Consider the following 12,131-nt stretch of genomic DNA (forward strand, 5'->3'; position numbering starts at 1 on the left):
AGGCCGCTTATTTTTTTGATTGTTGTTAGAGCGGTTGTAGTTTCTGTTCAGTAATTTTAGTTGTGTGCTGATTCCAGGAGAGAATCCAGGAGGAACCGTTGTTGTGTTGAACGATAAAATACAATGACCGTTTTTGTTTTCTGGATAAGCCACGTTGTGTGAGGATTTATGCCTTAACATTCACATTAAAGGAGTAGTTCACTTTTTAAAAAGCTTTTGTTGATAATTTCCTCACCCCCATGTCATCCAAGATGTCCATGTCATTCTTTCTTCAGTCGAAAAGAAATTAAGGTTTTTGATGAAAACATTCCAGGATTTTTCTCCATATAATGGACTTCAATGGGAACCAAACGGTTCAAGGTCCAAATGAGAGTTTCAGTGCAAACTGTTCAAAGGGCTTTAAACGACACCAGATGATGAATAAGGGTCTTATCTAGCGAACCGATCGCTCATTTAAAAAATAAATATAAAAGTTTAAGTTTTATAAGCTCAAATGGTCGCCTTGCTCTGTTCTGTGATGAGCGTTTGTGACTCTCCTGTTCAAACTTGTTCATCAAAATGAACAAATCTTTTTCATTTTTCATTTCATGAACCTAATGTCTTGAAAAAAGATTCATTCATTTCATGAACCTAATGACTCGAAAAAAGATTTGTTCATTTCATGAACCAAATGACTCGAAAAAAGATTTGTTCATTTCATGAACCAAATGACAGATTTGTTCATTTCATGAACCAAATGACTCGAAAAAAGATTCGTTCATTTCATGAACCAAATGACTCGAAAAAAGATTCGTTCATTTCATGAACCACATGACTCGAAAAAAGATTCGTTCATTTCATGAACCAAATGACTCGAAAAAAGATTTGTTCATTTCATGAACCACATGACTCGAAAAAAGATTTGTTCATTTTGATGAGCTTATAAAACTTAAACTTGTTTATTTATTTTTGAAATGACAAATCGTTTCGCTTGATAAGACCCTTATTCATCGTCTTGAGTCGTTTAAAGCCCTTTCGAGCTGCACTGAAACTCTCATTTGGACCTTGAACCGTTTGGTTCCCAATGAAGTCCATTATATGGAGAAAATCCTGGAATGTTTTCATCAAAAACCTTCATTTCTTTTCGACTGAAGAAAGAAAGACATGGACATCTTGGATGACATGGGGGTGAGTAAATTATCAGCAACTTTTTTAGAAAAGTGAACTACTCCTTTAATGCATTTGGTGGATGTTTGATCCAAAGCGATTGAAATTGATTGCATTGAAGGTATACATTTCATCAGTTCATGTTTTCCCTGGGAACCAAACCCATTACTTTGGAGTTGCTAGCACCATGCTCTACTGTGGAAACCCTGAAGTCTATTGAGACAGAGTGACTTTATGTTTGGGGTCTTAATAGTCTAAATGATCTAGTGCACAAGCGGACCATATTTAATTAATGGTGCTTTTGCGGTATTTTTAAAGCTTACGAAGCCCTATTTATTGTAACAGTATCGTGCTTGAGCTATGAAATGTCCTTGAGGTCTGTTGTGTGTGGTCAGTTTTATGAGTGTGTGTGTGCGTGTGTGTTCTGTCCTAAAGAGTGTTTGTTGTCTTTGTCGTGTTTAGCAGCTGTGCACAGAAATGCTTCAGTGAGCCCACACAGGCCGCCCAGCATTCGTGCAGGATGTCAGAGCTTTCTACCATCACGCTGTAAGTGTGTGTGTGTTTGTGTGTGCCTGAGTCTGTGTTGGCCAACAAACGTGCTTTTTTTGTTTTTAAGCTGTGAATATTCCCGGCTGATCGTTTCGGTGTTATTTTCTGTACATTTGCATGTTTGGCAGATGCTTTTATTGCATTGCATTCCTGTTTGTATGCATATATTTCTACGTATCAGTTGCATTCCCCTGGGAATCGAATCCATGCCCATGCTGTCGCTAGTGCCATGCTTTACTGTGTGAGCTACAGGACTTTTACCTGCTGAAAAATGCAGTTGCATCTGTGTTTTGGAAGTGGTGGTTCAGGCTGGTCCAATCTGGTTTATACAAGGTGAACTGTAGTTATAGTCATTGACCCTTGATAAATACTGTATTTAATATAAATAGTCTCTGATTTAGCTAAATACCATCTTAAGGTGGTCCAGCTTGTTTGTGGAACATGGCAGATCACTTAAAGGGATAGTTCACTTTGAAATAAATTTTTGGTATGTTTTAGCTTACCTCAAGGGCATCCAAGATGTAGGTGTCTTTGTTTCCGCAGTAGTTTCAATTTTGATATTTTTAGGTCAAACTAAAGGTCTTGTCTACAGTCATATAATGGAGGTCTATGGTCACCACCTCAAAGAGCATGCACAGAGAAGTCCAAATTAAACACGATTTAATGACTCGTAAATGTAAGTACACACTGATGGCCTAAGACACGAAACGAGCGGTTTGTGTGAGAAAACGAACAGTGTTTATATCGTTTTTACCTCGTTACCACAGCCACAAAGCGCACGCGCCCTCAGATCACTTGGACGTGGCTGTGGTTACAAGAGGTAAAATGATATAAATAATGTTCGTTTTCTCACACAAACCGCTCGTTTCGTGTCTAATGCTGCGTTCAAGTCCTCCTGGGGAGTTCGTACGTACGAGGTGGGAAATCGTGTTTACGACGTGAAGTGCGTTCAAGTCAGTTTCGTCGGAGCAAAATGGCAGTGTACCTTCTTTTAATGAATTACACGAAAATACAGCAAGGTTTGTTAACTCTGCTAATAAAAAAAAATTAAGAACAAAGAATGCGCATCAGGTGTTTTTTTGTTAGCTTATGAAGCCAATGTAAACTCTTATCATTAGGTATAATATTTATATTACAATGATATCATATTTTGTGCAGAGAGCTTGCTTTATAAATGAAAAAGCCTTACAATGTCAATGAGTAGCCTAAACATTGAAAATCAATTAAAATTTACCGTTAACAGACGTTGAATGAACGTTTCTCACTAACTTGTACAGAAAATCCCGAGCTCCGCACTGGTATTTACGACATTGTGGTGGCGTTGACTTGAACGCAGCATTAGGCCATTCAAAAGTGAACTACTCCTTTAAGGTTCAATAAACCATTCCATTAATAAATAAATATATATTCAGACTATTATTTCAGTGTCAGGTTTTACAGGACTTTTAATAGCAGACTTTGGTATTTTGTTAAGACATTGTTAAGATCACAGTCTAGACTATAAGACACATGTGAGATTATTATTATTGGGGTCGTTTGCTCAGAAAAAAAACATCTGAGAAGCAGGTCTCAGGAAACTATAGATCTATTAAAGAGACCATCTTTCCTATGGAGCAGAGCAGGATTGTTGTGGATGTTTCTGATCTCCAGTGTGTTCCAGTAACTGTGTGTTGACATGGTGAGAGATTCAATCATCCGTCTGAAGCGCTGTGTGTGTGTGTGTGTTGACAGACGGCTGGCACGGTCCACCCTCCTCCTCATCCCTCTGTTTGGAATCCACTACACGGTGTTTGCCTTCGCCCCGGAGGAATTCAGCCGGCGGGAGCGACTGGTCTTTGAGCTGGGCCTGGGATCCTTCCAGGTACCGAGCATCTGCTTTTACAGCAGCAACTTTAGCGCCGTCGGTGTATGAATGAGTGAGTGAGTGAATGGGTGAATGTGAGGCAAAATTTAAAGCGCTTTGGTGGCCTTTGGGTCTGTGAAAGCGCTATATAAATGCAGTCAATTTATCATTTCAAACCCTATGAGCTTCATTATATCTGCGATCCCATTGATATTACTGTAAAAAGGTTGCTGTAAATTTTACTGTGACTTACTGGCAGCTGGATGCCAGTAAGTTACTGTAGAAGTGTTTGCAGTATCAGTACTGTAATTTCATTTACAGTAATACAATTGTATACTGTATAGACCATTTTGCAAGATGTAAACAACACTGGTCCAGAAACACTTCCTGTTTCAGTTTGTAAATGTTTTCTTTATTTCACATGTTATTTCACACACTTTGGACCGCCGACGTAAGCTACTCATGTTCGACTCGCGCGGTTATGCCAACACTTCCGGTAGACGCTTCTTCATTGGTGTTGTTTAGCCATTTCTTCTTCCGGTCAGCGGACTGTGAATATCGAAACTAGGAATCGAAACGATTCCGGGAAAAACTAAAAGTTAGTCCCGGTTCCAATCGATACTCGATTCTCGATACCCAACCCTATTCTGGACCAGTGTTGTTTACATCTTGCAAAATGGTCTATTAATATTTACAGTATGAGTACTGTATTTTTCATTTACAGTACAAGTACCATATTTTAATTTACAGGAATAAAACTGTATATTGTATTCAACTACTGTATTTTTATTTACAGTATTAGAATTGATTTCCTATTACATAATTCCATTTTTTACAATTTACAGTAGAAAATAATTACAGTAGTAAACACATATTTTCCCATAATCCTTGGCTATTTACAGTATTATACTGTTGGCACATTTTACAGTAGTATACTGTACATATTACAGTAAAATACTGTTCAAATTACTAAAATCCAGTTTATGTTCAATTCAATTCCAGAATGCATTTCAAAAATCTTAGTGAAAAGTAGAATCAAGGGAAAGCATATATTATTCAGTAAACGTGTCCAGTTCTGTCTTAAATATATACAATGTTGAAAACTGTTTTTTTTTTTTACTGTATTTTTATTTACAGTTTTAGGATTGATTTTTATTACATAATTAGATTTACATAATTTTTAAGATTTACAGTAGAAAATAATTACAGTAGTAAACACATATTTTTATCAATGTTGAAAACAGTTGGGTTTTTTGTTTTGTTTTGTTTTTTTGTGGAAACGGTGATACATGTTTTTTCCAGTATTCAAAAGTTCATAAGAACAGCTTTATTTAAAATCTGGAGTTAAAGTGTCTTTACTGTCATTGAATGCATCTTTAATTACTTTAATGCAATTTAGTAATAATATTAACTCTATGCAGGGCTTTGTGGTGGCCGTGCTGTACTGCTTTCTGAATGGAGAGGTAAGAGCATTTCATTTGAAATTCTAAAATGCATGCAATCAGTATTTTTATTTATTTACACAATAATGTTTCCAATATTACAACATAAAAAAAATGATTTTATAGTTTCTACCATATCCTAACCAGGCATGACACGATAGTGATGACAAGCGATCAATTTCATGTTGCTGTAGGCAGCCCCGCCCATAGTGAAATCTCATTGGTCCGTCGAACGACTTCTGAGTGGCTGTGATTTGGCTTTCTGTGAGGGTAGTAAAATCGACGCTCGAAACGTGTCACATCTGGCTAGGACATCGTGCAAAGCATGAGTGTGGACTGGTGGAGAACGCGTGCACCCTTACAGCTGAGTACATTAAAAAATGACCTTTTCAAGTTTCTCCCTAAAGGTGCAGTCGGAGATAAAGAGGAAATGGAGGAGTTGGACGGTGAACAGGTACTTTGCTGTGGACCTGAAGCAGCAGCGTCACCCTTCGCTAGCAAGCAGTGGGGTGAACGGGGGGACGCAGCTGTCCATCCTCAGCAAGAGCAGCTCACAGATACGCATGTCCAGCCCACTGGCCGAGACGGTCAACCTCAACCTGCCCACCTGAGCGTCTGATTGGCCCACGTCCCTCTAAAGCCCCGCCCTCAACTCACCCTCTTCACCTGCAGTAGGGCCGGCCATCCCCAATGAGAGAAGAACTATTAATTATTCATCAGTTCTCTGGATAGTATTCAAAGATTTCAAACAAGGTCCGCTGAACGGATCACCCATTATCGGTTAGAAAAGATTCGTCCAGGGATATATTTATAGCGCCAAAACTGTTTTGAGCTAATGCTAACAGAAGCTGCAGTTCAGGTTAGAAAGCTTTTTGACCATAATCCAGGCTTTCTAATTAATCTAAAACAATACGACCATAAAGGAATGTTATTTTATCGCAAGAGTTATACGTTCTTCTTTCTCAGTCAATAATAACGCAGAGCAGGGGGCTTGTACGCTTCACACCGCTGCCCTAAACGCCAAAATGAGATCGCAGCAGAAATTTCATATCGCATTATATGAGCCATGGAGAATGTGAATCGTTTGTGCTTAGAGAAACGTTCATACATTCATTTTTGTCGAACCAATAGCACATTGCTTTCTAGTTTTGAACATCAGTTTGTAATCGTAGACAGACTAAGAGAGACGGGTTACAATTCAGTGTTGGAAAAAATAACAACATAAAGTGCCAAAACATGACTACTTAAGTATTGTTTTATCAGCAAGCTACTGTGTTTATCAGAAGTACACTATAAAAGAAAATGTACAGACTTCGTGTTGCTCGTTCAAATGCTGTGTATTTGAGTCAGTGTTCTCCACAGAGAGATTGTAAAACGTATTTTTTTACAATCAGCCGTAAGTACAGAGTATGTCAATAATATAAAGACTTATGAATGACTCATGACGTTAGATTATATGTAAATGTTGTTTCGATTTAGCTTTTAGACCGTGTATTCTTCTTGTCATGCGAATGTTTTATAACTACACAGCCAATTTAAACAAACCAAGGATTGTCACACACACACACACACACAAAAAAAAAATCACATTTACCGGAGTTCCCACAATTCCCTCTGATTCATTCTAAAGTGCCTGTTGGTCACATAAATAGCTTTGATGGATCTATCCTAAACAACCAGTGCCGTGCGGTATTGATTTAATTATTATTAGTCAATTAGTAGTGTGGATTAACAGATTCAGTGCTTTTACAATCTTTCATTTATAGCGAGCAGGAATATATTCATTTATACGTGGTATTAGAATGCATATATAGTATGTCTAAAGCTTTGAGATGCGCAAATCAATGCCATTTGGCTACTATCAGGTGCTGACAGGAGACATCTGAATGAAATGTGATAGTGTAAAAGGGGTATTTCACCCAAAATTGTAGGTTCTGTCATCGTGTACTGACCCTCGTGTCATTACAAAATCAGACTTTTTGAATGTTTATCCTCTTAGAATGAAAATATACGGTACGTCGAGCTCCAAAAAGGCTGACAAAGCGCCGTTTTATGGTATGGTAAAAGTATGTCATACAGGTTTGAAATGGCATGATGATGAGTAAATGATGACAGATTTGTTTTTTGTTTTTTTGGATTGAGCCGTTTTAAAGGGATAGTTCACTTTGAAATTAATTTTTGGTATGTTTTAGCTTACCTCAAGGGCATCCAAGATGTAGGTGTCTTTGTTTCCGATATTTTTAGGTCAAACCGTTCTCGTCTGTCAGTCATATAATGGAGGTCTATGGTCACCACCTCAAAAAGCATGAACAGAGAAGTCCAGATTAAACATGATTTAATGACTCGTAAATGTAAGTACACACTGATGGCCTAAAGCCGCCTTTCCACTGCACATGACAAAAGACCGCCTTCGGGCCGGAAGTCATTCATTTCCAATGGAGAGTCGTACGGGAGCTGCGGGGAGTTCCGATCATATGCGTATGCGGAAAATTCGGATCCGTTGAAATATCTAAACTTCTGCGGCTAGACCGTATGCGACCGGCCAACCGGAAGTGATGTATTCTGATAAAAACTACGAGCGCAAGGCTAGAATTACCAATATTTTAACTCTTTAATGTTTTTCTGTAAACGCTCGCTCTGTAAAATGTTGGTTATAATTAACTATAGCAGAAAAAATATTTTATAACTATTAAACCAATATTTATACTACTATATTTTTATTTTAAAATGAATGAGGGTCATTTGTTTTTACCATTGTGAATATCCTAGGGTAACGGTTGCTTCACGACCAATTTCAAAGTTCCGTGCGACTGACACTAGGGGGCGAAATGCGACGATCGTATGCGAATTTCGTGTGCAGTGGAAAGGCGGCTTAAGACACGAAACGAGCGGTTTGTGTAAGAAAACGAACAGTGTTTATGTCGTTTTTACCACAGCCACGTCCAAGTGATCTGAAGGCAAGGGCGCTTCGGTCTGTGCAAGCGCCGGAAAGCGTTGGAAGTGATCTCAAGCGTCTGTTGATATATCGAAATCGTCTTCCATTGCGATTTCCTGTTATGTAAACAATGAGTGACTTGCGAGAGATCCTGCGCCCCACGTGGTTGTGGTTACAAGAGGTAAAAACGATATAAATACTGTTCGTTTTCTCACTGATGTCTTAGGCCATCAATGTGTACTTACATTTACGAGTCATTAAATCAGTCACGGTTCTGTCACTTCGGTCTGGTTAATTCTTAGTTTGGTGACAGAGCTCTGACATTCCCAGGTTTGTCATGTTTTGGTGTTATAGTGTTTGTTGTAATGGACTGGTGCGTTCTATTATACCCAACGAACCGACTCGGACCTCGGATTTGACGTCACGTTCGCACTTCAATTCCGTTCTATTATGTTTTGCGTGTCCGAATCGGAGAAAGCTGTTGTCATGGTAGCACTGGCCGAGTACCAGGCACTTACATAAAAAAAGATATGAAGAGTTCAGATGCAAAAGCCTCTAAATGCCATTTGAAATTTTCTTCTTTAATGATGATTTTTATCAAACTTGTATATTTAAGTTCAGTAATTTCACTTAAATGGCAATGATAATTACCCATTAATTGTTATTTAAGTGAAATTACTGAACTTAAATATACAATTTTGATAAAAATCATCATTAAAGAAGAAAATTTCAAATGGCATTTAGAGGCTTTTGCATCTGAACTCTTCATATATGACTACACCTTATCATTTGAACACCATTTGAACTTGAAAATGTTCACTTTATTTAATGTTTTTCATGTTAATCTTATGTTAGCAACGCTAGCAACGTTAGTAATTGCACTCACAACAACCGATTCCCATACCCACAGGGGACGCAGTAATACGAGTGATTATAATCGTCATTTAAAATACCAAAGCGGTTCAAAAACAATGAAAACAATTCATTTTTACAAGTCACTGGGCGCGGCCATCTTGAATTCCGAAACGGATTTCTTGCTCGGTGTCCTCACGGTTGCTAGGCAACGTCTGTCGTCCGAATTGGGATCTCAGAGACGGATGAATAATAGAACCCACCATGAGCACATGGCTTGTCATGTGTTTCCTTGTGTCTATTGTCTAGCCCCTCCCATCTTGATTGAACTGATTATTGGTTTATTTGTCCCACCTGTCCTGGTCGTTACCCTCCTTTGTTTGTTCCCCTATTTAATCTCCTTGTGGTTGTAGTCCTGTGCATATGATATCTACTCGTGTTCTGATTTTTTTTAACTCGTGGTCTGTTTTGTTAAATCCTGGATTTATTTTCTACTTTTCATTACACATCCATCCTCTGAATTTAAGTCCTTGCTCGTGTCCTTGTGACAAAATCTGGACTTCTCTGTGCATGCTCTTTGAGGTGGTGACCATAGACCTGCATTATATATATATCTGACAGACAAGAACTGTTTGACCGAAAAATATTGAAAAACAAAGACACCTCCATCTTGGATGCCCTTGAGGTAAGCTAAAACATACCAAAAATGAATTTCAAAGTGAACTATCCCTTTAAAGCTTGAGAGACCGTTAACCCCAACCCTTTACAAGTACAATCTCTGATGTCAATCTATGAAGCCAACCAAATTTACTGCATCACCACTGACTGACAATCATAATTAGTTATCCCTCACATTTTACGTTTGATCATCAGTGTATAAAGTGGCGACAGTCTCTGCTAACGGTGTTGTTTATTTCCAGTACAGTGTTTTTCTCTGCTGTGAAGTTCTAGATTGTTAATTCTCTGTATAAGTTAAAGACGCACATGTGCCAGTGAATGATGGATGTACCAGCACTCTCTCTTTACATTAGCCAACACTTGCAGTCGACATGAAGTACTAATGATGTATGTAAAACTTCTGTGATTATGAACGTGCCAATTTTGAAGTGCAATACGCTTTTGTTGCCGCTCAGTTGTCGATGTATCACATTGGAGGCAGAGTTGAAATTATTGAAATGTACAGTGAAAGTAATGGTCGTGCAGATTGCACAAATCTTTCTTTTAAACAACGTGGAAAATGTATGTTTTTGTTCCCCCCTTAGTAGTTATTTTAAAGTTGAAGCGTGTAATGTGTTATAGAATTCATACACTTTCCCTTTTCCTATCTTTCATTAGCCGAATAAAAATAGCCCCACCGCGGTTGAGGCAACAATTGCAGCTCCTTTTAAAAGGAGTATATTTTATGTCAAATACGTTTTATTCTTAAAGGAGTAGTTCACTTTTCAAAAAACTTTTGCTGATAATTTACTCACCCCCATGTCATCCAAGATGTCCATGTCTTTTTTTCTTCAGTCGAAAAGAAATTAAGGTTTTTGATGAAAACATTCCAGCATTGTCTCCATATAATGGACTTCAATGGGAACCAAACGGTTCAAGGTCCAAAAGACACTTTCAGTGCAGCTTTAAAGGGCTTTAAACGATTCCAGACGATGAATAAGGGTCTTATCTATCGAAACGATCACTCATTTAAAAAAAAAAAAAAAGTTTAAGTTTTAAAAGCACAAATGTTCGCCTTGCTCTGTTCTGTGATGCGCGTTTGTGACTCTCCTGTTCAAACTGGTTCATCAAAATGAACGAATCTTTTTTCGTGTCATTTGGTTCATTTAACGAATGAAATGAACAAGTTGACTGGAAAATATTTGTTCATTTTGAACAGGAGAGTCACAAACGCGCATCACAGGACAGAGCAAGGTGAACATTTGAGCTTATAAAACTTAAACTTTTTTTTTTTTTTTTTTAATGAGCGATCGTTTCGCTTGATAAGACCCTTATTTATCGTCTGAAATTGTTTAAAGCCCTCTGAACAGTTTGCAGTTTGCATTGAAACTCTCATTTGGACCTTGAACCGTTTGGTTCCCATTGAAGTCCATTATATGGAGAAAAATGCTGGAATGTTTTCATCAAAAACCTTAATTTCTTTTCGACTGAAGAAAGAATGACATGGACATCTTGGATGACAGTAAATTATCAGCAAAAGTTTTTTTTAAAAGTGAACTACTCCTTTATTAGAGACAACTATAAGTCATTTGTAACTGGCTTCTGCTTAAATTGTAAACACTGCGGCTCTTTGGTGCTAAAAAAAACATGTTTGTTTTCAGCATCACAAACATCAACATTAGCTCAACCAATGGCATGAGATTGGGGCGGGGCTGTATCTGTTTCCCGACCAATGGCAGACGAGGGGAGTCTTTAAATAAAATATTTCATGAGTGCTCACCGGTGATAAACTCATTTTTGAGCCATCTGTTTCTGTAAATATTAATGATCTTCAACAAGCTCTCAGTGATAGTGAACTTGTCTGTTGAAATAAATTGTGAAATCCTAACAGAGCGTCACAGACATAGAGCTTCTTATGTGTTTGGATATAGTAACGGGAGGGCCGAGCTCCCTCTGTGTCTCTTTCTTAAAATAACTGCATGAAAAAAAAGAGAGCGAGAGAATTTTGCTGCTTTCTATGTTCTTGACACCAGCCGTCATTCTGAGTGTGAGCGCTCGGAAGGTAACGACCATGTCTCAAAGCTGTTACAGACGTGTTTTCTTGTGCTTGTAATACATCTATCTGCCAGTAGATGACGCTTTTAATTCATAGAATAATTGAGCGCTGTATATTTGAGGAACGAGGGTTGTCTGTCAAAGTTTCATTGTGTCTTCTTTGAGACGTCTTCATGTTGTGGACTAACTCATTTCAGTCTGAATGTAACACCCGGACAACAACTGTATTGTACATTCAGCTGCTCTGTAAAGCTGCCTGCTGTTTCTTCTGCTTTGATGTAGAGATGATGTCTATGTTTGAACTGTGAACATTTTTGTACGTGTCTGAATTCCATTCTTGACATACAACTCTTGAATTTACGGAATTTGTGTAGTTTTTTTATGCATGTATACATGTGTCAGAGATACCGTATAAATATGGTTGGCTGTTGAAGGAGTAGTTCACTTTTTAAAAAAACTTTTGCTGATAATTTACTCACCCCCATGTCATCCAAGATGTCCACGTCTTTCTTTCTTCAGTCGAAAAGAAATTAAGGTTTTTGATGAAAACATTCCAGGATTTTTTCCATATAATGGACTTCATTGGGAACCAAATGGTTCAAGGTCCAAATGAGAGTTTCAGTGCAGCTTCAAATGGGGTTAAACGACTCCA

The 12,131-nt window shown here is 38.0% G+C and overlaps 1 protein-coding gene across 4 annotated transcripts in view; it reads left to right on the plus strand.

The window, feature by feature from the left end:
* Positions 1-11,839, plus strand: part of adcyap1r1a (ADCYAP receptor type Ia) — a 54,788-nt gene extending 42,949 nt beyond the window's left edge. The window contains exons 12-15 of one of the 4 annotated variants that reach the window (XM_039676320.2): positions 1,609-1,692; positions 3,427-3,556; positions 4,960-5,001; positions 5,375-11,839. In XM_039676320.2, coding sequence (XP_039532254.1) covers positions 1,609-1,692; positions 3,427-3,556; positions 4,960-5,001; positions 5,375-5,599 — 481 coding nt within the window. In that variant the 3' untranslated portion in view covers positions 5,600-11,839. The remainder of the gene's footprint in view (positions 1-1,608; positions 1,693-3,426; positions 3,557-4,959; positions 5,002-5,374) is intronic. The other 3 variants (XM_039676321.2, XM_039676322.2, XM_039676323.2) reach the window with 3 other exon arrangements.
* The last annotated feature ends 292 nt before the right edge of the window (positions 11,840-12,131 follow it).

The sequence above is a fragment of the Pimephales promelas genome, chromosome 5, assembly GCF_988280905.1.
Source record: "Pimephales promelas chromosome 5, fPimPro1.hap1.1, whole genome shotgun sequence".
In the NCBI taxonomy this organism is placed as follows: Eukaryota; Metazoa; Chordata; class Actinopteri; order Cypriniformes; family Leuciscidae; genus Pimephales; species Pimephales promelas.